The following is a 27857-nucleotide window of genomic DNA, read 5'->3' as shown; positions in this document are numbered from 1 at the left end:
GCCATCTCCGGGCAGTGGGCAGGGGACACCCTGAACTGGTTGCCAGCCAATCGCAGGGCACACAGGGACAGACAACTCATTCGCTCATTCACACCTAGGGACAATTTGGACCGGCCAATTCACCTGAAATGCATGTTTTTGGAATGTGGGAGGAAACCGGAGTGCCCGGAGGAAACCCACGCAAGCACGGGGAGAACATGCAAACTCCGCACAGGAAGTCTGGAGCTGGATTTGAACCCACGACAGGTTCCCATGACATGAACTGCGCCGCACAAGCGCTAACCACTGCGCCGCCGTGCTGCCTTCCAGACTATCATATTCCATTTTTTTAAAAAGGTTTGTCGAGTAAGAGCCCTTCGGTTTCTCCTTTTGGGGTTATCAAGTCTAGTCAAGGTTATTAATCCAAAATGTTATCACGTATTTTGATAGAACAGCACCATAACTCCTTAAGTTGTAAAACTGTCAGAACTCCCACCGAACTCTATCTAACTATCTAACGATCACCGTCTTCATGAAACATTTATATGGCCATCAAAAAGGACAGTGTTTTATCGTTCAAGGTCATTTTCTTGCAGTGCTGCCATTTTCTGAAGTCTATCAATATGCACCAGACCAGGGGTGTCAAACTCATTTTAACTTGGGGGCCACACGATAGAACAAACATTTTGTCAGGGGCCGGACTAGTAGATTAAAGAGAAAGAAAAAGAGACACAGAGAGTGAAAAATGAAAAGAGACAGAGAGTGGAAGAAAAGGGGTGGAAAAGAGCGAGAGAGAGAGAAATAAATACAAGTACAGTGTCTTTGAGAGCAGCACCTGGCTTTGGCAACATCAAGTTGACATATTTCAACCTGCAGCTTGTTTTTCTCTTGCGCTTCTCTGAGTGTTGTCTCGCAGCCTGGATTCGATCCCTTAGCGGGCCTGATCTGGCCCGCAGGCCGCCTGTTTGACATCTGTGCACTAGACAAGTTTGAAAAGTTTTTCAGGGGGTAACTAAATAATATTGAACTATCCTGATATGTTTTTTTCTCCATACGCACAGGCAAAGTGTTAAAATACTTTGTTGGCTTAGTTTGAACAAGTTCAACACAAATCCAAAGAGACTTGTACCCGTAAAATGCTATGATGTAATTTTTAAAAAACAGTCTGTCAGGTTTCCTGCTTATGTTTCCTGTCCGGTATCTTTTCCGTCTATTTTGTCCTGTTTAATATCGATCCCCAGTGTCTGGTATCGTTCCTCTCTATTTTGTCCTGTTTAATATCAATCTCCAGTGTCTGATATCGTTCCCGTCTATATCGTCCTGCTTGTTATCGGACTTCAGTCTCCAGTGTCTGATATTAATCCTGTCTATCCCGTGCTGTCCGGTATCTGCTCGTGTAACTGGTATCAACCTGATCGGCCTCTGGCTTCCTGTCGTTCCACGCCAGACTGCTGCCTTACTTCTTCTGCCCAGCCATCACTGGCGTTTGTGTTAAGGTCCATGACTGCCCCATTTCCCGTAAAATAAAGCTTTTGTGAGAAACTACGCATCTGGGTTCTCCTCCTGTTCTCATCTCATCTCATTAGCCGTACTGCTTATCCTCATTAGGGTCGCGGGGGGGGGGGGGGCGGTTGGGGGCTGGAGCCCATCCCAGCCATCTCCGGGTAGTGGGCAGGGGACACCCTGAACTAGTTGCCAGCCAATCGCAGGGCACACGGGGACAGACAACTCATTCGCTCATTCACACCTAGGGACAATTTGGACCGGCCAATTCACCTGAAATGCATGTTTTTGGAACGTGGGAGGAAACCGGCACGGGGAGAACATACAAACTCGGCACAGGAAGTCTGGAGCTGGATTTGAACCCACGACAGGTTTCCATGACATGAACTGTGCCGCACAAGCGCTAACCACTGCGCCGCCGTGCTGCCCGTCCTCCTGTTCTGGTTCTGACATATTTAGCAGATGATGGATTGTTTTGTCAATTTTAACTATTATATGCTAGTGTCTTAGACGCGCGCGGATAAACTCTTCCTTTTTCATCTTGGTGGGTTTTGGGTTGGCATTTGGACTGTATTAAAGACAGTCCTTTTCTTACTTTCACCATTTTCGACCTAGAATAACAGAAAACTGCATGCATGCACGTGAAATCTCTGATTCCCCCCCATGCCCACACCTCCTTTCCTCCAGCGCTCTGTGGCCTGAACAACAAGGGTAAAAGTAAGATAAAAACAAATACATGTTGCAGGAAAAATATACACAGGCTCTTTGAACTCAGTCAGGCATTGCTAAAACATAAATGATAGAGAAAATATTTAATTTTCAACGTTTTAAGCATGTTGGTTTAAGATCGGGATGGCAGTCCTTACAGACATCTTGTGATGAAGGGCATCACAAATAAATGTGACTTGACTTGACTGGAAGGTATTTTGTTTTATCTGTCTAAATCGGGGGTGTCAAACAGGCGGCTGGCGGGCTGGATCATACGCGGGGGAAGGGATTGAATCCGGCCTGCGAGACAACGGTGAGGGAAGTGCAAGAGAAGAACGAGCTGCAGGTTGAAATATGTCCACTTGATGTTGCCAAAGCCAGGTGTCTCTCACAAAGACGCTGTAGTTGTATTTCTTTTTCTCTCTTGCTCCATCTGTTTTCCTCCCTTTTTCTTTCACTCTCTGTGTCTCTTTTTACTTTCTTTTGCTCCCTCTTCCTTTCTACCTTTTCTCTCTCTCCCCTTCTCGCTTTCTATTCTTCTCTTTTATCTCGTTCTCTCTTTCTATTTCTCTTTGAATTTCTTTCTTTCTGTCTTTTTCTTTTCCCCTCTCACGCAATTTCTCTTTAATTATTTTGTTTATTACGTTATCTCTCTCTCTTTTCCTTCTCTCTTTCTCTCTCTCTTTTCTCTGTCTCTTTTCTCTGTCTCTTTTCTCTCTCTCTTTTCTCTCTCTTCTCCCTTTCTCTCTTTCTTTGTCAAGTCAAGTCATTTTTATTTGTATAGCCCTTAATCACAAAGAGTTTCAAAGGACTGCACAGGTTATTGGAAACCACAGATTATTATTACAGACTATTATTACACCATCCCCTGATCTGGAACCAACATGAGGGCAAAGAAAAACTAAAAAACCCCAACATGAGGAAAATGAAGAAGCCTTGAGAAGGGACCACACCCTTTCTCTTATTTCTTTCTCTTTTTTTTTCTCTCAAATAAAATAGTCCGGCCCCCGAGAGAATGTTCGTTCTATCGTGTGGCCCCCATGTTAAAATTAGTTGGACACCCCTGCTCTAAATGTATTTATTAAAAAAACGCTCATAGAATGCAGTTTGAGCGGAATTTCCCAAGGTTATATAAAATGAAAAGTAATGATGCTGATAACGCATGACATAGCGCGATTCGGTTTCAGGTTTGTTAAGGCGTCACTTGAACCCTGAGGCCCCGCTGCATTCGTACAGATTGATGACAGCCTGTCAGGCAGGCAGAGTGGAGTTTGTAGCCTGAAATCATACCTGTCAACCTGTACGTTTTTGCCGTACAAAGTACGTTTAATATGCATTTTAAGACGTGTACGACGTACGAGAAAATGTGTATGGAAAAACGCAAATTTGTCAATTATGGGTACCATCCGATATACACCGACTATCATGAAACGGCAAATCAATCAAGTCAAACGAGTTCGCCGTGGTAGCCTCTATCTCGGTATCAATTTTTTCGTTGCAAACGAAGCGAGCGGTTTGATGTAGTGTAAGGAAGTCCGTCTCTTTTTAGAGAACCGGCTTTTTCGGCTCAACTCATTAGAGAGAGCCGGCTCTCAAACGGCTCACTTGCTTTGATGCATTATATTACGAATTATTGTTGTTGTACAAAGAAGTTAAGAAAAAAGGGAAGTATAAAGGAGAAAAAGACGGGTTTGTGGTTATCCCTTCATTTAATTTCATTTCATAATCAGTATATTACCAACAATAATTTAATACAGAAAATGAATTCATAATTTGAATAAGAAAATGTATTATTCTACTGAATTATATTTGCATGCATTATTTTCCTTCTACAGTGAACATCCAAGCTACTTAATTTTTGAACTTTTTTTTAATAATAAACCTCATTCATGTCGAGCAACTCAGGATCTCACAACAAAATGTTAATTAACAATATATATGCTATAACGAAACACATGCACAATATAACATGTTAAACTACATAAATAAACACGTTTGAAAAAAAAACATGGTGTAAGATTATTTTGTATTTTGTAAGGGAAAATACGACAGTTTGTAAGGGCATGGAGCCGTGGAGCTTGACAGATATGTGAAATGGAATCACTCCATTTTCACGTTGACAATTTTGCTTCCTTTGATGTGTGCAGAAAGCCCTTGGATTGCTCTTACTTTCTGTTTTCTCTTTTGGTGCTATTCGGCGAGGCGCGACCGAAACGCTACGCTTTGTTCCCACTTTAATGGGCTTCCTGTATATTAAAGCGATGAAGTTACCTTGACTGGTGGTGTGTCTCCAGGCTCTGCAGAGATTTTATGACATTTGAAGACACAGAGTAACGTTTAGCCTCTCTTAACCTGCACACGTCAAACTTGATTTACTGTCTTTCAAAAGGACACTCTTTCTGGAGAAGCAGAAGAACAATAGTAAGCATTCATACAGTGTCTAACGAAAGTGTTTGCCCCCCCATACCTTTTTTGTCGTATTGCCACATTTCAGGCTTCAACATTAAAGCTGAAAAACTGAAAGTATTTTTGAAGAATTATCAACATGTGAGGGCAGCACGGCGGCGCAGTGGTTAGCGCTTGTGCGGCACAGTTCATGTCATGGGAACCTGTCGTGGGTTCAAATCCAGCTCCAGACTTTCTGTGCGGAGTTTGTATGTTCTCCCCGTGCTTGCGTGGGTTTCCTCCGGGCACTCCGGTTTCCTCCCACATTCCAAAAACATGCATTTCAGGTGAATTGGCCGGTCCAAATTGTCCCTAGGTGTGAATGAGCGAATGAGTTGTCTGTCCCCGTGTGCCCTGCGATTGGCTGGCAACCAGTTCAGGGTGTCCCCTGCCCACTGCCCGAAGATGGCTGGGATGGGCTCCAGCCCCCCCGCGACCCTAATGAGGATAAACGGTACGGCTAATGAGATGAGATGAGATGAGATCAACATGTGAGACACAATCAAAACACATACACACGTCAAAGCAAAACACTTCAAAGCAAAACCTCTAGTCTGGGACACTAATCACAAAAGTTCACTACAGCCCCTTTTCATCCTTCAAAAACGTGCAATAAGAACCATACAGCATACCTCTCGTTATCCTCAGTAGGGTCGCGGGGGTGCTGGAGCCCATCCCAGCAATCACCGGGCAGTGGGCAGGGGACACCCTGAACTGGTTTCCAGCCAATCGCAGGGCACACAGGGACAGACAACTCGCTCGCTCATTCACACCCAGGGACAATTTGGACCGGCCAATCCACCAGAAATGCATGTCTTTGGAATGTGGGAGGAAACCGGAGTGCCCGGAGGAAACCCACGCAAGCATGGGGAGAACATACAAACTCCGCACAGGAAGTCCGGTAGCTGGATTTGAACCCACACAGGAGGTTCCCAAGACCTTAGAACTGTGCCGCACATGCGCTAACCACTGCGCCGCCGTGCTGCCCCCATACAGCATACCAATTTATTAAAATTGGATGATTTAATAAAATCTTTCACTTCACAACTGTTATTTAAGGTCAACAAAAACATGGTGCCAGAAAACATCCAAAAATGATTCATTCATTAAGAGGGAAGTTATAACTTGAGGGGCTGTAGTAAATTCAAAATCCCAAAGGTGAGAACAACCAGGAAAAGTATGTGTGTGTCTGTGTGTGGAGTCAAACTTTGGAATCATTTACAAGATGAGATAGAACAATGTCCAACTATTGTTGCTATTATCATATCATGTTTGTTATTAAATATTATTTTTTTAAAATTGTTGTTATTATCATTGGCACTGCAGTGATATTCGGTAACTGGTGGCATTATGACGTTGAGGGATGGGTATTACGAAGATTACTGTATAAAATATGTGATTATTGTAATTATTATAAAAATGTATATCTGACCTAAGTAATAAGTATATCTATGAGATTTTGTTATATTAGACACAAGAGGAGAAGAGGATTTGTAAAATGTATTTAATAGGAAAGATGAAGGGGTAGGCAAAATAAGCATCTGCTTCTGACTACTCCTTTTCAAACATGTTATGTAACATTATTTTGTTGTTGACTCATTGTTTTTGTCCTGTTTTTATTCGAATGTTTGAAATAAAGTTTTCATTCATTCATTCATTGTTTTAAATGTACCTGATCTGTGGCTCAGAAGGATACACTGGTGAACAGACAGCGTTTAGAAGACCAAAGAACACACCAGGCAGGTCCAGGATAAAGTTGTGTAAAAGATCAAAGCAGGAAGGGGATACAAGAAGATTTTGAAACATTTACACATCCCCTAACCGCTGTGCGATAATATCAAAATAAAAAAAAAACCCTGTTCATCTACAAAGACCTGGCTGTCCCTGTAGACTTTCACCCTGAAACTAATCAGAGATGCAACCAAGAAGCACATGATCACATTGGATGACCCAAGGCATACAAGGTGGGACAATATGTGCATATCAAAACCATTAATCGTACTCTGCATAAATCTGCCTTTTATGGAAGCATGAAAAAGAGAAAGCTATTTTTGAAAGAATATTATGGAAAGGCCTGTTTCACGTTTGCAAGAAGCCACATGGGAGACACAAAATCATGTGGAACAAGTTGCTCTGGTCAGATGAGACCAAAATTAAACTTTTTGAGCTGAATACAAGTTGCTACATTTGGCGTAAGAGTAATCACACATCACGTGGAAAACACCATTCCCACCGTCAAACATGGTGGTGACATTATCTTGCTCTGGGTTTGCTTTTCTTCAGCAGGGACAAGGAAGTTTGTCAGAGTTGACGGGAAGATAGATGGAGGCAAATACATGGCGATTCTGGCTGAAAATCTGTCAAAGTCTGAGAGAGACTTGAGAATGGGACACAGGTTTACCTTCCAACAGGACACCAACCATACACATAAAGCAAAATACACAGTGGATTTGTTTAAAACTAACTATACCAAGGTGTTAGGATGGCCAAGTCAAAGACTGACCTCAATCCTAATCCTAGAAATAATGTGCATTGTCAAACCTTAGAGGGACAATATTTAATGCCTCGTAGTGGCACAAAAAATATTCAGTAAAAGAACAACAAAATTGATTTAAATATTAGGCAAACTATCATACCAATGTTAATTTTTAGAAAAAAAAGTAGAATTCCGACTAGGATGCCGGCACGATTTGCCGTGTATCACTCGCTCGTAACAGACAACACAGTGCCAGTGGTCAAATAATACACAGAAAAGTGGGGTGCATAGTTTGAGATGTCCTTAAAAAGTTTAAAATCGAAATTTTTTTTCTTTCAACCATCTGTTAACAATGCCCAAATGAATTCAAATAGCCTTTATTGATATTTTTTTCCACTTCGCCTATCTGCTCCCATCTTACCTTTACCCCTGGTTTTCTGCTCACGGAGAAAAAATATGCTGGAAGGAAAGGCGACAGGATCAATGGGGAGTAGAGTGATTTCACACGCATGCTCAAGATTTTCTTGAGAATGGTGAAAGTAAGAAAATGACTGTTTGAAATACAGTCCATATGCCTACCCAAAACACCAAAAAGAAGGAAAAAAAGAGTTTGTTTGAGTGCGTTTAAGAATTTCACATACTTGCAAGCACAACACAAGGAGCTGCAATGATGATTTCAGCCAGTATAATATTTTAAAGTCACGCACACCTTTAAGGAATAATGGGCAAAATATTCTGTTTTAAGATGCTCAAAACCTTTAGAGACATACACAAAATTATTTGTTGTCATGATTACTGATTCAGGGCACCTGCGGCTGCCCTGTTGGCGCCAACAGCCCTGGTCGCTGATTGGCTCCCTGCCACTTTTTAAACCCCCCGGCTCCCTGTTACGAGCAGCAGACCGTCCTGCGAACCTACGCATTTGCTAGGCAAGCACCGTACAATCCGACAATCTCCTGCTCTGTTTTCTCCTGCCTGTTACCTGTTGCCGGCCTGTTTCTGGACCCGTTTCTGGCCTGCTCTTTTGTCCCGGCCATGGACCTGTTTTGCCCTGTTTCCTGCCTGATACTTGTTGCCGACATTAATTTCTGGACTCGATTACTGCCCTTGCTCCCCTGTCCCAGCTACCGACCAGCTTTCCGGCCACCCAGGACTATCACCGCTGCACACGGAAGTGCCACTTCCGCGTTCCTGCCATCAGCTACCCGTCCGTTGATCATCGGATCGCGGAAGCAAGCTCTGCTCTCTTTATCAATAAAACTGACTAAAACGTATGCTATCGGGTCCGGTCCGGTCCGGTCTCCGTTTCTGGCTTGTGACATTTGTGGCTGTAATTGCAGCAAAAGAAGGTTTTCAAAATATCAACTCAAAGAGGAACGATATTTTTGTAACACCTACTTATCGATGTTTTATAAAACAATGTTGAATAAATCTAGTTTATTTTCTGTCTCACATGTTGTCAATTCTTAGAAAACGTTTGGAATGTAAAATCTATGAATTTAAAACCTGAAATATCGCAATATGTTAAAGAGTTCTTGCTGGTGGAGCGAAGGGGGGGGCAATACTTTTGCAACACTGTAGATTTAACACCAGCTGCAGTTTAAAAAAAGTGTCTTGGATCTTGAACTGGACTTAAGGACTTCTGTTCTTCTGTTTCATCTGTTTTTATATGCTTACAGGTTCACATCTTGGTATAGAATGTCGGACTCGGCAGAATTTTCACAGAGCAAAGAAGAATCGAATACCTCGACCCCCCATGCAAGACCTTACTCTACACACAAGAATCTTGGGACCTCCTGCCACCAGGTGGCGGAATCACAAGCACCGGTAATAACAAATATTAGTTTTTTGCAAAGTACTGCTTATCATTTGCATGCGTTGATGTTCGTGTCTGGTGAGGCACAGTCAGATAAATTAACCCATATTATTCATTAGCAAGCTATATATAAACTGGAGCGTACTTATAAATCAAGAGTATGGATTGAATAAATGCATCAATAGATAGCTTATTATTCGTTATGAAAAAAGAAAAGTCCACACATCGCCCAAAAAAATACTGGATGGCTTGACTTTCTATTAGCTTGCTAATACAATCACTAATTCTACTGTTTGGGGCTAAGGTGTGCTCCAAATCAGAATCCTTGGTCTACATATCGCCCTCTGCCAAGAGGCAAGAGAATTGCGTGCCTCACTCTGCATCTGCATACACACTGCACTGTAAAATTTAACATAGTAATTGTATTAATAATGTTCATGATGTGACAGGAAGGTTATGCAATTTAGAAATAGAAAATACTACAATTGTGAAGTTAAATAAGAAAGAAATTGAACACTGAACGATTTAATATGTTAATTATATATTTCCATGATGACAAATGAGGCACCGCCTCCCCTGCCTGCACAACACTGCCGCTAACCAGAATTTTCTGTTGAGAAATATTAGACCAAGCAGCACAAGTAAAAGTAAACGAAATTAGACGTCCTAGTTTCGGTTCCAGACAAAAAACTCCTTGTGTAGAGTTTGCATGTATTCCCCATGCCTGTGTGGGTTTTTTCTGGGTTTTTCGGTTTCCTCAAATTGCAGCACGCCCAAGACGACCTGGAAAATAAGTGGTTGGAAAATCGCTGAAAAGATAAAACAATGCTTTTTAAACATGCTAATTTTTGTGTTAAATATAATTTATTGTAATTGATTTCAAACATGATCATTTGGATGGGAAAATAAACGTACACCGTGATGACACAAAATTTTTTCCCAATAATTTTCATGTTTTGTATGATAGTTGTCATGCATTTACGTGGTTATGAATTATTAGATTTATTAGATTTAATTAGGAAACTGAAAGTGCAATAAAATTATGATATAGATGCAGGTTAAAACATTGGATGGCTCTGGTTTTCTTTCTTTATTTCTTCCTTTCTTTTCCACCACCTCTCCCTAAACACATAACTCCCTTCCTTCTTTCCTTTCTTTCTTCTTTTCTTCCTTTCTTTCTTTCCCACACCTCTCCCTAAATACATAACTTGCTTTATTTCTTTCTTTTTCTTTCTTTCTCTTTCTTTCTTTATTTTTCAACTCTCCCTAAATACATTTCCACCCCCTGCCTCATTTACCGTGCTGAAGTTGAATATGGTCATGAGACGAGACTGCTACGTTTGATTGGTTGAACATGTTAGAGCCTGCCAAAGGTCTCAGTCATAATAAATGCGCCATAGCAGAGACAGACGCGTACTTACATTTCTTTCTTTCTTTTCTTTCTTTCTTTCTTTCTTTCTTTCTTTCTTTCTTTTTTCCTTCCTTCTTTCCTTTCTTCCTTCCTTCCTTCCTTCCTTCCTTCCTTCCTTCCTTCCTTCCTTCCTTCCTCCCTTCCTTCCTTCCTTCCTTCCTTCCTTTCTTCCTTCCTTCCTTCCTTCCTTCCTGCCTGCCTGCCTTCCTTCTTCCCGTCCTTCTATCATTCTTTCCTTTCTTCCATCCTTCATTCCTTCCTCCTTCCTTTTTTCTGGGTTTCTTTCGATCTTTTACACCCCCTCCCTAAACACATACCTCCCTTCCTTCTTTTCTTTCTTTCTTTGTCTTTCTTTCTTTATTTTCCACCCCCTCCCTGAAACATAACTTACTTCCTTCCTTCCTATATTTTCCACTCCCTCCCTATACACATAACTCCCTTTCTTTCTTTGTTTGTTTGTTTGTTTGTTTGTTTCTTTATTTCTTTCTTTGTTTCTTTCTTTGTTTCTTTCTTTCTTTCTTTCTTTGTTTCTTTGTTCCTTTGTGTCTTTGTTTCTTTGTTTTTTTGCTTCTTTGTTTCTTTGTTTCTTCCTTCCTTCCTTCCTTCCTTCCTTCCTTCCTTCCTTCCTTCCTTCCTTCCTTCCTTCCTTCCTTCCTTCCTTCCTTCCTTCCTTCCTTCCTTCCATCAGTTTCTTTCTTAAAGCATAACTGCCACGCACTGTAACAAAACGCAAATGCTTTCAAGATCTTGCTCCAAAATATTCTTCAAACGACCAAAATTGTGTATCATTTGGATAATTTCATCAAATTTTAAGTACAAATTAAGTGTAAAATTTTCATTCTTTTATGATAGGAACCAAATCAAATTTGAGAACGCTAAGAAAATTGACTAAATGTATTATTACCAATTAATGTTTTTTCAGGGTAAACCACAATGAAGCTATTGACACCCACCCACACACACCCACACAACCACACCCACAGATTCTTCACATAAATGTAATAGTACAAATATTTATGAACTGGCATTGTTCTATCACGTCGAACGCCATTTTTAGGCCATGACAAGACCGTTTCATGAAATAACTTCTGAAACCACAGACGACACGTTGCAGCGATGTCCACTTCAGCCGGGAAACCGGACCCCCCTTGAACTTAACCCAGACCCCGGCGAACAGGAGGCACAGCACGGGTGTGAGGGCCCGACAGGGGCCCCTCGAGGCTTCTCGTTTCCACCCGTATTTGAGACAACTCAGCGAAGGCACCTTGACCAACGTGGTTTCTTTCCATCCTGGTTCTTCTCCATTAACCAGCCTGCAGGAAGTCTGCAGCCCTCCGTTGCGTGAGGCCTGGGAACAACCTCCTTACAATGATCACGTGAGCAGAAATCCCACACAATGATGGCAGAATTCCTCTTTTTCGCAGTAACGGCAGAGGTGGGTAGAGTAGCCAAATCATGTACTCGAGTAAAAGTAGTCATCCAAATACTTACTTGAGGGAAAAAAATGACACAAGTAAAACAACCAATCAGATCCTCAAATGATCTAAGTCCATCGAATCAACAAAAAATACATTTCATTTAAAAGTAGAGTAAACTAATCAACGTCAATTCAAGTACTTTAATGAACACTACAATAAAAATAGTATAAATCAAATAAATAAATTAAGCACATGTAGCACCAAGTAGCATACTTAAAACACCAATACTTATCTTAGCAGGCTCTGCAAGTAGAACAACAAGCTAGCTCATGAACTCGAAAAAAGGAGACATTGCATATTGTAGCTGGTGTTTCGCAACATTTTTGAGAGGAACATGCTTTTCCATGTTTTTATAGGCGGTATTGTTAAGCAACATTTTCGATCCGTTTCACCCGTAAACAAAATTTCTCCCGCTGAAGTTGAATAGGGTCACATGACAAGCCTGCAACGTTTGATTGGCTAAACATGGTCGAGCCTGGCGGAGTTCTGCATCAAAATAAATGCGCCTTAGCGGAGACAGACAGACGCGTACTTACATGGAAGTAAAAAAGTAACGACTTCAATGTTGCCTAATCTACCAGAGTAAAAGTAGTGTTTTCTCTTCACAAATTTCATACCTGTCAACCTGTACGTTTTTGCCGTACAAAGTACGTTTATTATGCATTTATTAAGACATGTATGAGGTACAAGAAAATCTGTACGCAAAAATGCAAATTTGTCAATTAGGGGTACCATCCGGTATACACCGACTATCACGAAACGGCAAATCAATCAACTCAAACGAGTTCGAGTTGTGTAGTGAAAGGAAGTCCGTCTCTTTTTAGAGAACCGGCTTTTTCGGCTCAACTCATTAAAGAGAGCCGGCTCTCATACGGCTCACTTGCTTTGATGCATTATATTACGAATTATGATGTTGTATAAAGAAGTTAAGAAAAAAAAAGAAGTATGAAAGGAGTAAATGAAAAAAGATAGGATTGTGGTTATCCCTTTAATCAGTATATTACCAACAATAATTTTTGAACTTTTTTTATAATAAACCTCATGTCGAGCAACTCAGTATCTCACAACAAAATGTTAATTAACAATATATATGATATAACGAAACACATGTACAATATAACATGTTAAACTACATAAATAAACACATTTAAAAAAAAAAAATATGGTGTAAGATTATCTTGTATTTTGTTAGGTAAAATACAACATTTTGTAAGGGCATGGAGCCGTGGAGGTTGACAGGTATGTTTTTTCAATCTCCAGTGTTCCTACCCTGACCTCCCGAGGGCGCCAGCTGAGACTCCTGGTTCCCGTCCTCAATGCTATCCATACACTTCTAGTCCTCCGCAACAGGTAGAGTCGACGGAATGATTGATAGCATAAGTGATAACCGCAAAAAGTGTTGCAAAATAATCTAATTGAAGAGCGCGGGTACGATATGTTCCTGTCGTGCATGTTCTCTGCAGGTTGCAACAGGGCCACGTGCTACTGAGGAGCATTCCAACAAGAGAAAGTATTCTCCTCAGAATTTGGCCTGTCAGAGGAACAACCAGCAATGCCTTTTCCCCAAACCCGTTTATTCATACAGGTAATGATTTATTTTCCGATTTTTATATTTTTATACCTTATATTTACAGTACATTGTCCAGTAAACAGTATAGTAAAATATATCAAGGGTGTTTGATTATTAAATCAAACTCTCACAACCTGAGACAACTGGTCAAGTAGACATAGCCTACTTCAAGTAATTTGGTCACAACAAAAGTCAATTGTAAAACAATATGGATTTCATTGTATAGAATTAATCATAATCTACAGTCAGACAACTGCAATAGTAAACATATGCTACTGTACTTGATTTCCCGAAACTTATTCTTAGAATTTTCACGCAAAAAAAGTAAACAGTACAACAATATAAAGCGAGTTTAACCTGCGTTGTAAAATAAAGAAATCAAACTCTCGCAACCTGAGACAACTGGTCAAGTAGACATAGCCTACTTTATACTTCAAGTAATTTGTTTACAAGAAATTCAACAGTAAGACAATATGAAATCAGTTTCACTCTACAAGATAAATAACAATCTTAAATCAGAATAATGCTCATGTAGACAATTGCTACTGTACTTCAAGTATTTTTACACAACAAAAGTAAACAGTTCAACATTATAAAGTGTGTTTAACACTGCAGTGTAAAATATATAAATCAAACTCTCACAACCTGAGACAACTGGTCAAGTCAACAAAGCCTACTTTATTTCAACTCATTTTTCCACAACAAAAGCCAATATTAAAACAATATGAATTGAATTTCACAGTATAGAATATATCACAATCTCCAGTCAGACAACTGCTCAACTAGAAGTATGCCACTGTATTTAAAGTATTTTAGCACAATATAACTAAACAGTTCAAAAGATAAAATGCCTTTAACATTGCAGTGTAAAATAAAGAAATCAAACTCTCACAAACTGAGACAACTGGTCAAGTAGACACAGCCTACTTCAAGTAATTTGTTCACAACAAAACTCAATATTAAAACAATATAAATTAAGTTTCACTCTATAGAATTAATCACAATCTTTAGTCAAACAACTACTCAATTAGACATATGCTACTGTACTTCAATTATTTTCACACAACAAAAGTAAACAGTTCAACATTATGAAGTGTGTTTAACACTTTAGTGTAAAATATATTAATCAAACTCTCACAATCAGACAACTGGTCACGTAGACGTAGCATAATTTACTCTTAGTAATTTGTTCACAACAAAAGTCAAATCTTGGGATCACTACTAGACGAGCATTTTCAGTGCATTTCCATCAGAAGATATAGTTGAGTGTCATCTGTGTCGAGAACCAACTTCACCTCTGATGACTTGTCTCGGACTTGACTTTCATAATAAGTGGACCCATCCTTGTTTGAAAAAAAACAATAGTGGACCTTTAAGATTTGTATTTGAGGACCCCTGGTATAGCACTTCAAAGTTTTAAATTTAACAGCAGTGAAGATACACGTTCCCATGTAAAATAAATTTAGAAACCTGCTTTTTCTGTGTCACTGCAGCATTCTGATCTTCATGGCTCTGAAAAACTGTAAAACCGGAAGCCTGCCTGTCAGTGGGATCTACAGCTTCATGACTGAAAACTTCCCTTATTTTAAGGTATGCACATGCGTCGGCCCAAGACATGGAGGTCGCTGGTTCGACCCCACCTATACTTAAGGTATATTCCTAGGCTCAAAGACTTACAACATTGGTGCCCGTTGCCTCCCTGCTTGGTATTCGACTTTCAGGGTTGGAATTGTGGGGGATATCGGTTGGGTTGAGCGAGGGGGCTGGGAATCCCCTCCTCTAAATCAATCTCTCAACACAATCTCAATAGATAAATATATTTAAAGGGCCCAAACATGAACCGACTTGGGTGAAGTTCCCCACCTAAATCCAATTAAACTGTCACAGTTGGACATAAAACTCATACCTATCAACCTGTACGTTTTTGTCGTACAAAGTACGTTTATTATGTATTTTAAGATGTGTATGACACACAAGAAAATCTGTATGGAAAAACGCAAATTTGTCAATTATGGGTACTATCACGAAACGGCAAATCATTCAAGTCAAACCAGTTCGCCGTGGTAGCCTCTATCTCTATATCGTTTTTTTCCGTTGCAAACGAAACCAGCGGTTTGATGCTACTGTGTGCATGCGTCTGCCGCCTTGGATTTCATGTGGTAGTTTGTGTTAGAGACCCGGCTTTTTCAGCTCAACTCATTAAAGAGAAATGAAATTCATCATGCCACATTTCATTGGAAAGGGGATTTAGGATACAATGACCATTTCAAAACATACTCATTACAGAAATATCACGATCAGTCCGAAACAAGATACTCGAAAACTATAAAGCCGGCTAACTCACCATTAGGCCCCCTGGCAGTCATCCATTGAGTACGCAAACATGGAGTTGTTACTTCCTGAATTGTCTAGGTACTCCAACTCGTTACTCCAAAACACACGATAATGCCAAAAGAATAAAAAAATACGCCTAGAAGCATGTCTTTTTCTCTGTCTATTTCACTCTCTTTAACTCTCTCCTCCCTCTTTTACTTTTTTCCTTCACCTCTCTCTTTTTTTTTCTGTGTTATTTTTCTCTCTTCTCTCTCTCTCTCTCTCTCTCTCTCTCTCTCTCTCTCTCTCTCTCTCTCTCTCTCTCTCTCTCTCTCTCTCTCTCTCTCTCTCTCTCTCTCTTTACTCTCTTGTTTTCTCTCTCTCTCTCTTTACTCTCTTGTTCTCTCTCTCTCTCTCTCTCTCTCTCGCTCTCTCTCCCTCTTCACTCTCTTGTTTTTATCTCTCTCACTTCCTCTCCTTTTCTTTTGTTCTGCCTTTTTCTCTATTCTGTCTCCCTTTCTCTGTTCTGTATTTCTTTCTGTCTTTCTTTCTGTCTTTCTTTCTGTCTGTCTGTCTGTCTTTCACCATTACTTTCTTTCTTTCTTTCTTTCTTTCTTTCTTTCTTTCTTTCTTTCTTTCTTTCTTTCTTTCTTTCTTTCTTTCTTTCTTTCTTTCTTTCTTTCTTTCTTTCTTTCTTTCTTTCTCTCATTCTTTCTTTCTTTCTTTCTTTCCTTCTTTCTTTCTTTTCTTCTTTCATTCTTTCTTTCTTTCTAACCTTGCTTAATCTTTTAGTCCAGCCAAGTATTCTTTTTACCATGTGGCCCCCTAGCTAAAATGAGTTGAAATCCCTGTTCTAAAATAATAAGCTACACAATAGTGGTGTTTTTAGTTTGAGGGTAAACAGAACAAAATAATAATTCTTCATTAAATCATTTTTTAACAAAGTTGGTAAAAACATGCACATCTACCACGGTAAAGTCAGACACTTGCAAAACTGCAATAAAAAACGGGCTTCAATAGGACAAAGACTACTACTGTATTCAATCTGGCACTCAAACGTATGTTTGTCTTGTGAATGCAGTTAAAACTTAAATGTCTGACTCTCAAGTGTCTTTAAGGTGTGAATATGAAAGTGAATAGTATGGCGGTTGGCCACCAGCCAGTCAGTCTGTTCCACGAATCCTAAGGAGGTAGATCATAAAGTATAATAGTTTGATATGAATTTTATAAAATAGGAACTTAGCTAGATGGCTTACTACTTAGCTAAAAAGTACATTGATAGTAAGCTAGAAAAGTAAATAGGTGAAGAGTAAAAGGGAGCTAGACTGTTAGCAATAAAGAGCCAAAAGACAACTAAATAGAAAACTAAAAAAGAAAGCTAGATAACTAGTTAAACTGGAACTCAAATTTTAGTTAGATAACTAGCAAAGAATGTTAGCAAAATAGCATGCAAAAGCTAGCTGGATAGCTAGCTAAAAATGTAGAAAGATAGCTTGCTGAAAATATACAAGGTAAAGTTTAAACTATAGTTTATACTTACACCAACAGACCCCCCTTTGGGCTGTCTATGGAATTAACTATGTTCGCTGTTAAGACACTTTACGATGAAAACCCACAGACAAACGGTCAATACCTGAAAATGCCAGCCAAGCACCCAGAGCGATTTCATTGGGTGAGCAGCAGTGGTGGGTGGATTGCACACATCGCGGACGTCCCTAAATCCTTTCGTATTTTTCTACTTTGCAGTATTTTGTGGTATTTTTACACTGCTCACACCTTGTTTTGAAACCATTATTTATGACAAAATGTATTTATGTAAATGGGAGGAGAGAAAATCTAATAATATCTAGTCTTTTCTATAATGTCTAGTATTGTGATTTCTGGATTTTTCTTTTTAGTTTATCTCTCACAGTGGACATGCACCTACGATGAACATTTCATACCCCTAATAATAGCAACATAGCAGGGTGTTCAAATACTTATTTTCTTCACTGTATATATTCTAGAAAAGTGATTGATAGGTGTATCCTGTACTTAGAATCTTTTTAAGAAGTAATAAATTAATGACGGTCATATTTTTTCCCACCATTAGAGAATATCACATTGTAGTAGTCAATTTGTTTTTTTGCTGGATCCTGTTTAGCTAGTATCTCATACTGTAGTTATAAAAGAGCATCATCAGCTTTTGTGAACCTAATGACTCTAATTACTCGATGAATGATGCATTGTAGATATTTTGCCCATGGCTTTGTGTACTGGTATGCGGAAGGCATAAGAGATTCAATGAACTTGTTTTGACATACTAGAAGGAGTGTGTAAGTGTACTGTACAAAAACAGAGTTAGATTTAGAATCGAAATTGTCTTTATTGCCATTTATATCAACGTTGAGAAACATAGCATCCAATGAGATTAGATATGGCACTCCAGGGTGAAACGCGTAATATAAAGACTTTGAAAAAAAAAAAAAAGAATATCGGGACGAATAGGCAAGAAAAAAAAATACAACATAGTGCTTAGAAAAAATTGCCTAAGTTATAATAATAATAATAATAATAATACAATAAACAAAATATAGTACATTGTAACTATAGTGCAATAAAAATAAGTGCAGTAACATTTAGCAGCAGCAATTTAAAAAAAACAATATTATTCACGAGGTATATATATACTCACCGGCCACTTTATTAGGTACAGCTGACCAACTACTTGTTGACACTTAATACCTAAACAGCCAATCACATGGCGGCATCTCAGTGCATTTAGACACATAGACATCGACAAGAGAATCTCCTGCAGTTCAAACCGAGCATCAGTATGGGGAAGAAAGAGGATTTGAGTGACCTGGCATGGTTGTTAGTCCCAGAACGGGTTTCTCAGTGACTGTTGATCTATTGGGATTTACTCGCACAACCATCTCTAGGGTTTAGAGAGAATGGTCTGAAAAAGAAAAAAATATCCAGTAAGCTGCAGTACGGATTTGCCATGTTTTTTGTTGTTGTGTGAAAATACTTGAAGTACAGTAGCATATGTCTACTAGTGCAATTGTCTGACTGGAGATTATGATTAATTCTATTGAGTGACACTCAATTCAAATTGTTTTAAAATTGACATTTGTTGTGAACAAATTATTTGAAGTAGGCTATGTCTACTTGACCAGTTGTCTCAGGTTGTGAGAGTTTGATTTCTTTATTTTACACTGCAGTGTTAGAGGTCAGAGCAGAATGGACAGACTGGTTCAAGCTGATTGAAAGGCAACAGTGACTAAAATAACCACCCCTTACAACCAAAGTAGCCAGAAGAGCATCTCTGAACACACAGGCAGATGAGCTACAGCAGCAGAAGACCACGCAGTTAGGAACAGAAACCTGAGGCTACAATTTGCACAGGCTCATCGAAATTGGAGAGGAGAAGAAGAGTGGAAAAACATTTCCTGGTCTTATGAGTCTCAATTTCTGCTGGTATTTGACATCAACAACATGAACACATGGATCCATCCTGGTGATGGTGGTATAATGATGTTGGGGATAGTTCCCATGCACGCATTGGGCCCTTCATTACCGATTGAAGATCGTTGCAACGCCACAGCTTACCTGAGTATTGTTGGTGACCATGTCCATCCCTTTATGACCACAATGTACCCAACTTCTGATGGCTACTTTCCGCAGGATAATGCGCCATGTCATAAAGCTGGAATCATCTCAGACTGGTTTCTTGAACATGACAAATAGCCTCCACAGTCACCAGATCTCAATCCAATAGAGCATCTTTGGGATGTGGTGGAATGGGAGATTGGGATGATGAATGGGCTGCTGACAAATCTGCACAAACCTAAGGAATGCTTCCAGTACCTTGATGAATCGATGCCACGAAGAATTAAGGCAGTTCTGAAGGCAAAAGGGGGTCCGACACAGTTCTGTTAGCAATAAAGAGTCAAAAGACAACTAAATAGCCAGATAGAAAACTAAAAAAGAAAGCTAGATAACTAGTTAAACTGGAACTCAAATTTTAGTTAGATAACTAGCAAAGAATGTTAGCAAAATAGCATGCAAAAGCTAGCTAGATAGCTTGGTGAATGTAGAAAGATAGCTAGCTAAAAATATACAAGGTAAAGTTTCAACTACAGTTTACACTTACACCAACAGACCCCCTTTGGGCTGTATGTCCCTAAGTCATCATTTATATGAAGCTCAATTAACTGTGTTCACTAGTAAGACACTTTACGATGAAAACCCACAGACAAACGGTCAATACCTGAAAATGCCAGCCAAGCACCCAGAGCGATTTGATTGGGTAAGCAGCAAGGGTGGGCGGATCGCACACATCGCGGACATCCCTAAATGAAATGATGAAATGAAATGATCTGCATTTGCGTAGCGCTTTTCAAGTCAATGACTTCCCAAAGCGCTTTACAATGTGCTCCACATTTCTCAATAGCGGCCTTGCAGCCATGTAAGGCGCTAACCTGCTTATTGGGGGTATTAGGGGTTCAGTGTCTTACCCAAGGACACTTCGACATGTAACACGGATGAGCCGGGATTCGAACTGGGATCCCTTGATCCCAAGACGAGCGCTCTACCTCCTGAGCTACTGCCGCCCCTTTCAAAAGTTGGTCGGACACAGTTCTGAGGTCATAAGATCGAACCTTCCTGTGTGGAGTTTGCATGTTCTCCCCGTGCTTGTGTGGGTTTCCTCCGGACACTCCAGTTTCCTCCCACATTCCAAAAACATGCATGTCAGGTTAATTGGCCGGTTTAAATTGTCCCTGGGTGTGAATGAGCGAGTGAGTTGGCTGTCCCTGCGACTGACTGGCAACCAGTTCAGGGTGTCCCCTGACCACTGCCCGAGGATAGCTGGGATGGACTCCAGTACCCCCGCGGCCCTACTGAGGACAAGCGGTGCGGATAATGGATAATAATGGATATATCATATATAAATATACAGTATACATTAGTTTTTTACGGTTTCATTTGGGAACAACAAAAAGAGAAATAAACCCAAAATTGGCACAAGATGTTTTCACAGTTTAGTGCATTCGTTTAGGGGTGTGATGATAATAATAATGATAATGATAATAATAACACTTAATTTAGTGTAAAAAAGATTTCTAATGTTACCTTCAGGTGACTGAAATGAATTCTTTTTCTTGCTCCTTGACATGCCGCTGGATTTGACTTCAGTTTTCAATACACCTGTTCACAACGTCAAGTATTTGCTTATGTATGCAACCTAAATGGCGCTAATCCAAGCGGCTGTCTGTCACTTTGAAAAACATGCTGCAAGGCCACAAAACGTGACAGTTAAATGACACAGTCAGCTTTTAATGGTTGGGAAATTTTATCACTATATAGGTTGAAGTATTTAGACTACACTGTAGTTATTTGTTTTTCATTCCGAGAGGCTTTCTACACCTCGAACTTCAAATATGTACAGTGGCTGACGAAACTATTTGGCCCCCTTGGACTTTGGGACTTTTTGCCAAATTTCAGACTTCAAACAAGAATATATAAAACTAATTTCTTGTGAAGCATCAACAATAAGTGGGTCGCACTTTATTGGATATTTTAAACTATTTTAACAAATAAAAAACGAAAAAGTAGGTGTGCAAAATGATTCAGCCCCTTTACTTTCAGTGTAGCAAACTGTCCAAAAGTTCAGTGAGGATCTCTGAATGATTCAATGTTGATCTTAATGACTAACGATGATAAATGGAATCCACCTGTGTGTAATCCACTCTCTGTATAAATGCACCTGCACTGTGATCGTCTCTGTTTAAAGCGCAGAGAGCATCATGAAGAACGAGGAACACACCAGGCAGGTCCGAGATACTGTTGTGGAGAAGTTCAAAGCTGGATTTTGATACAACAAGATTTCCCAAGCTTTAAGCATCCCAAGGACCACTGTGCAAGTAATAATATTGAAATGGAAGGAGTATCAGACCACTGCAAATCTACCAAGATCGGCCCGTCCCCCTAAACTTTCAGCTCATACAAGGAGAAAACTGATCAGAGATGCAGCCAAGAGGCCCATGATCACTCTGGATGAACTTCAAAGGTCTACAGCTGAGGTGGGAGAATCTGTCCATAGGACAACAATCAGTCGTGTACTGCACAAATCTGGCCTTTATGGAAGAGTGGCAAGAAGGAAGCCATTTCTTAAAGATATCCATAAAAAGTGGCTTTTAAAGTTTGCCACAAGCCACCTGGAAGACACACCAAACATATGGAAGAAGGTGCTCTGGTCAGATGAGACCAAAATATAACTTTTTGGCAACAACGCAAGACGTAATGTTTGGTGTAATGGCAGCACAGCTGATTACCCTCAACACACCCTCCCCACAGTCAAACATGGTGGTGGCAGCATCATGGTTTGGGCCTGCTTTTCTTCAGCAGGGACAGGGAATATGGTTAAAATTGATGGAAAGATGGATGGAGCCAAATACAGGACCATTCTAGAAGAAAACCTAAAGGAGTCCGCAAAAGACTTGAGACTGTGATGGAGATTTGTCTTCCAACAAGAGAATGATCCAAAACATAAAGCAAAAGCTACAATGGAATGGTTCACCAAAAAACACATCAAGGTGTTAGAATGGCTAAGTCAAAGTCCAGACCTCAATCACATTGAGAATCTCTGGAAAGAACTGAAAACTGCTGTTCACAAACACTTTCCATCCAACCTCACTGAGCTCATTTTGCAAGGAGGAATGGGCAAAAATATCAGTTTCTCGATGTGAAAAACTGATAGAGACATAACCAGAGTGACTTGCAGCTGTATTCGCAGCAAAATGGGGCGCCGCAAAGTATTAAATCAATGGGGCTGAATAGTTTTACACACCCACTTTTTATTTGTTAAAAAAGTTCAAAATATCCAATAAAGTGTGCTCCACTTCATTATTGTCTCCCACTTATTGTTGATACTTCACAAGACATTATAGTTTTATATATTTATGTTTGAAGTCTGAAATCTGGCAAAAGTTTACAAAGTTCAAGGTGGCCAAATAGTTCCGCAAGCCACTGTATATATCACTATCGGATTCTACCATGAGGCAAGAGAATTTCGTGCTTCGCTCACAGTAATACATACTGATTGTATTAACGGTATCCGTTACACACTGTGACAATTCTGTGGTTTTCAAAAAGAAAATCCAAAAATTTGTGAACTTAAATGAGAATATACGTAGATAGTACATGTATATATATCATTTATCATATTGGTATTGATCTACTTTTGAATTCTGTTACTTTTTTAATTCTATGTATATTTGTACACTATATGGGGCAGCATTGAATTTCATTGACACTTTGTGTAATAACAATAAAGCTATTCTATTCAGTTTTATTGTATTCTATTAAAAGTAGAAGGTGTAAAAAAGAAGTGGTTGTTGAGTACGTGATAAAAGATAAATACAAGTTATTGTCTGATAAATGATGAATGATAAATAAAAATGTGATCATTTTAAGTATTTTTTTTTTCTTATTTTACAATACCCATACATCCTTTACCATCCATTATCTGCACCGCTTATCCTCAGTAGGGTTGCGGGGGTGCTGGAGCCCATCCCAACCATCTTCAGGGCACAATTCGGGACCAGCCAATTAACCTGACATGCATGTTTTTGTAATGTGGGAGGAAACCGGAGTGCCCGGAGGAAACCCACGCAGGCACGGGGAGAACATGCAAACTCCACACCGGAGGTTCGATCTCATGACCTCAGCTCTGTGCCGCACACGTGCTAACCACTGCTCCGCCGTGCTGCCCCTATTTTACAATATATTTAAGTAAAATAATCCTTGAAATCAACAAACTACAGTTATCCAATAAAAAAAAAGACTGGGGACATTTTTTTATAAAAATTAAAAGAAAAATGGTGCTGTTTGATCACTTAAAGTCTCGGTAGTTTGTTTTCTTCCTTTTTAGCTTTTTTTGTGTTTCTGCTCATTATAACTATACAGTTCATGTAAAAAACGAAATTGATGTCTTGTCATCTTTGAAGAACAACGTGCTCATTGTAAGTTTTGCTTTTTCCTATTTTAAAATATATTTATCTAAACTAAAACACACAGTTACCTAATAATCCGAAAAAATACTCGATATGGCGATATGGTCACTGAATATCCGTAGTTTTTATTCTCCACCCTCGTGCATTTTTTACCACTCGTTTTCAGGAGAATGACACACTACAGCGACATTTAGTGGTTAAATAATACACACTGTTCCTTTAAGCTTATTATAGATCCCGTTTCTGCCTGTTTGTTTTCAGACGGCCCCAGAAGGATGGAAGAACTCTGTGCGGCACAACCTCTCCCTCAACAAAAGTTTTGAGAAGTTGGTGGGTAAAAACGGCAATTCTTCCAGAAAAGGTTGCCTGTGGGCTCTCAATCCCGCCAAAGTGGACAAAATGCAAGAAGAACTTCTCAAATGGCACCGCAAGGATCCCGTCAGCATTCGCAGGAGCATGGCGAGACCAGGTAGGGCACCAAAACATTTTCATGGTCATGAAATAGAAACCCACTTCTTGATCTTTTCGGCAGAAGACTTAGACCATCTACTTGGACAGATGCCCGAGATTGTTCGAGCATCTCTACCATACTCACCACACGAATCTGCTTATGGCCAACCCCAAAGTCGAGCTATTCGACATCCACAGTTTGCACATTCTCCTCCATCTTCACAGCATCCCTCGTTCATCTCTCTTCCCGATGCTCATTTTCGAGACTTGTCTGCTTTGGGCCAGTCACGCGATGGGCAATGTACTGCTAATATCCATCCTGGGACTATGAACTTAATTGCAAAAGGAGATCTTCCTCCAGCCTCTATTGTCAGCCATCAGGATGATTTCAATTCCGATCCAAGGAGCCTGCAGCACTTGCAATTGGAGGGAGATGCATACGATGTGGACGTGCTCAACCCCAGTTTGACTGATCTGCAAATGAAAGGTAGGTAATGCAAAAGTAAGGTATAGATCAGTTGTTGCTCATTTCGTAGATTGCGATCTACCGGTAGATCACTGAGGTAGAACTGGTAGATTGCGGGTAAGTATTTAGTTTGTTTTATTTGTTTAAATATGCTGCAACAAATGCAACATTTAAGCATAGACATCAATGTTGCTCAGCTGCTGTAGCAAATTAGAGAACTACCATTTTTGCCAATGTAAAGTTTAGTTTGTTACAATTATTTTTTTTTTGATTTTTTGCTTATAATGTAATAAGTATTTCATGATTATGAGTCCAAATGAAATGTAATATTTGCATTTACATTAATTCATCATAAAATGTGTGATGCTGAAGTTTATCAACATTCCTTACAAATAAATGAAGAAACATTACAATCAAATAAATTATTTAGGTATAATTTGGAATTTTCTCTATTGATCACAAATGTATTTGCCTAGTTTAAGTACAGGGTACTTATTTTTTCCAATCAATCGAACTGCAGTCCAACAGTACAGTAATACTTGATTCTTGCAAAATAATTTCAATTCTAGGTACGAGCATAATCGGAAATTTTCTCTGACATTTTTAGGATGATTTATTTCTTCTTTCCACTCATCAATATGAATATACTAGCATGTAATGCCGCTGAGCCATCACTTCACAGATAGCTTATTTGACAGGCATTGTGAATAGAATAGAATAGAATAGAATATACCTTTATTGTCATTGTTACAAAATGGGTTAACATATTGTGACAACGAAATTGGGCATGACACTCCAGTTTTACACATTCACAGTTAGGTATGAGCCAGGAAGATAAAGGAACAGAGAAGATAAGGTTATAAAACAAGGGGGATAAGGCTATAGTTATAATTTACATGGTATTTACACAAGAAATGTCGGCATGTGGGATGTTACATACAGTGTTGTCGTGATACCGTTGGTATCGTAAGGGTTGTGCAATATTGCATTTGGTGCAAAGTCATCATAGTGCAAAAGTAGTCAGCATATGCATTGGTGCAAACATAGACATCATAGTGCAGAAAAAAGGAAATGGTCAGACATTGTGCAAGGTGAGCAGTAAACGTAGTGCAGTCGACATGGCAAGAACATAGACATGAGTACCATTATATTCGTATGAGGTAATGGAGTTATGAGAGAAAACAGTCTTTTGACCTGTTTGTTTTTAGACGCTCAGATATTTTGAGTTCTCGCAGGCCACATAAAATTATGTGGAGGGCCACAAATGGCACACGAGCCATGAGTTGGACACCTGTGATTTAAAACAAGGCAAACTGCTCCATAAATAAATAATTGGTTTATTCTATGCAAAAATAACATCAATACTGTAATGGGATGTAGACCAATATTCTGTTCCCGACATTCAATTATCTAAAATCCTTTTTTGTTTATCATGATTATGATTTATTTATCTTAAAATTTCCAATCCAAAACACAAACTAAATCTGATTGTTTTCAAGGTACTCTGTGGGAGGAACTACAAGAAGACAGCCTGTCGCCACATCTGCTAACAACCCTCACGCCCGATGGCCTCACCTCAGACATGCAGTCGTCCTGCGTCCATTCCAGCTACGTCCTCAGAGAGACCTCAGCGCTAGAGCAGACGGGATTCTGGGAAACGGAGTTTGACAACACCAAACAGCAGGACCGTTCAAGCGGCTGGCCTTCTGATGTGTACTCGGCGGACAATTTGCCACTGTGTTGGACCTACTGCACAGAATCTTTAGTGTAAGCGGGCTGCACGACTGAGTTTTTCATAAACGAGATGTTCTTGACACAAGAGGACTGCGAATTGAAAGAGCGTCAAGGTAGCAAGCGGCTTCCATTATGGATCTGTGACCTGTGAAGCCTCCAAATCTTTAGTTTCCTAAATGTGTTTCTCTCCACCCAGTGATAAAGGACAATAGACAAGCTTATGTCACAACACATTTTGCGTACCATACATTTTTGACTATAGAGGGCCAAAAACTGTGACAGAGTCCACAAAGAAGTGTCTTAATCTTGATACAATGTGTTACTTTTCTTAGACATTTCCCCCCTGGTTCTGTTAAGATTGCAATAATACTCCATATGAACAGTGGGAAATTCATTCACCCGTTCCTGCTTGACACAAATTAGCATTTGGCATTTGAAGAGGGTCATAGTTACTTGCGCCGTTTACCGACGATGTATTACGTTTCTTCACTTTGACAGTCAGAGCACTTGGCAGAAATCGTGAAATTGTTTTAATGAAAGGGTCGCATTGCCCTGGTCCGCATGAGTTCCAAGCAAGCCACAGTTTTTAAAATGTAAAAAAGAAGTAAAGCCTTGTGGTCTGGAATTCACTGTGGTCGTCTGAAAAAAATTGCAAGTTGAGAAAAGTGAGAAAATGACATTGTTTCATGTACAAAATCTGAACTACTGATGTCATAAACTGATTTTATAAAATCCTATCGCACTGTGTTATGATCTGGTGGTTGACCCATATGCGTGCAAGCAGGAAATGAGGCCAGCAACTAAACCCAGGCACAAAGTAACAAACCAATAAAATGTCTGAACAAGAAACAAGTCACAAGAAACAAACCTGTGTGATGTTACCATAGCGAAAACTGAGAAGATCTTGTTATATTATTTCATCATACACCAGGTATCATTAAGTATTTTTTCACGGTACGATTGCTCTCCATGAAGAAAATGTTCCTTATGGTTAATGGATTTTTGCACTTTCTTGTATTACACTCCAGTTCTATATAAACTATGTGTATATCAGTTGAGAAAATAATAAAAAATGCTATTACTTTTTACTTTTAAGTCAATACATATCACCTTTGCTAAAAAGAAACTATAGGCTACTGATAGTATCTGAATAATAGAAGCTAACCGACTGGAAAATAAGCACATTGTTATGTTATGGATCCCTTAACCACTAGGGTTGTACGGACACCATTTCCTGTAGTGCATCTTGGGAAAGTACAGCATGGATGTACCCATCCCTCTCCAGGCCCCAAAAAATAAAAATAAATAAATAACAATAATAATGATAGAAATCTATTTTACTTCTGAGTGCTTTTCAGGACAACAAGTCACAATACTTGGTCTCACTATTGCCCTCTGTCACGAGGCAAGAGAATTGCGTGCCTCACGCTACATCTCCAGACACTCAGCACAGTAATATTTGTATTAATGTTACGGTAATTGTATTAATGATGTTCATAATGTGATGTGAA

General features: G+C 39.5%; 1 protein-coding gene across 1 annotated transcript in view; it reads left to right on the top strand.

Moving 5' to 3' along the window:
• The window catches only part of foxn1 (forkhead box N1), a 34612-nt gene extending 7702 nt beyond the window's left edge, over window positions 1–26910 (top strand). Inside the window, exons 2-9 of the mRNA XM_088345650.1 lie at window positions 8791–8938; window positions 11439–11714; window positions 13077–13166; window positions 13280–13401; window positions 14880–14976; window positions 23958–24165; window positions 24229–24633; window positions 26112–26910. Of these exons, the coding sequence (XP_088201776.1) occupies window positions 8810–8938; window positions 11439–11714; window positions 13077–13166; window positions 13280–13401; window positions 14880–14976; window positions 23958–24165; window positions 24229–24633; window positions 26112–26383 (1599 nt within the window). The 5' untranslated portion in view covers window positions 8791–8809 and the 3' untranslated portion in view covers window positions 26384–26910. The remainder of the gene's footprint in view (window positions 1–8790; window positions 8939–11438; window positions 11715–13076; window positions 13167–13279; window positions 13402–14879; window positions 14977–23957; window positions 24166–24228; window positions 24634–26111) is intronic.
• Window positions 26911–27857: the final 947 nt, after the last annotated feature.

This window comes from Urocampus carinirostris, chromosome 10, assembly GCF_059441175.1.
Source record: "Urocampus carinirostris isolate Australia breed hairy pipefish chromosome 10, RoL_Ucar_1.0, whole genome shotgun sequence".
In the NCBI taxonomy this organism is placed as follows: Eukaryota; Metazoa; Chordata; class Actinopteri; order Syngnathiformes; family Syngnathidae; genus Urocampus; species Urocampus carinirostris.
Note: the sequence above shows the minus strand (reverse complement) of the source record. Positions and strands in the feature narration are given on the sequence as shown.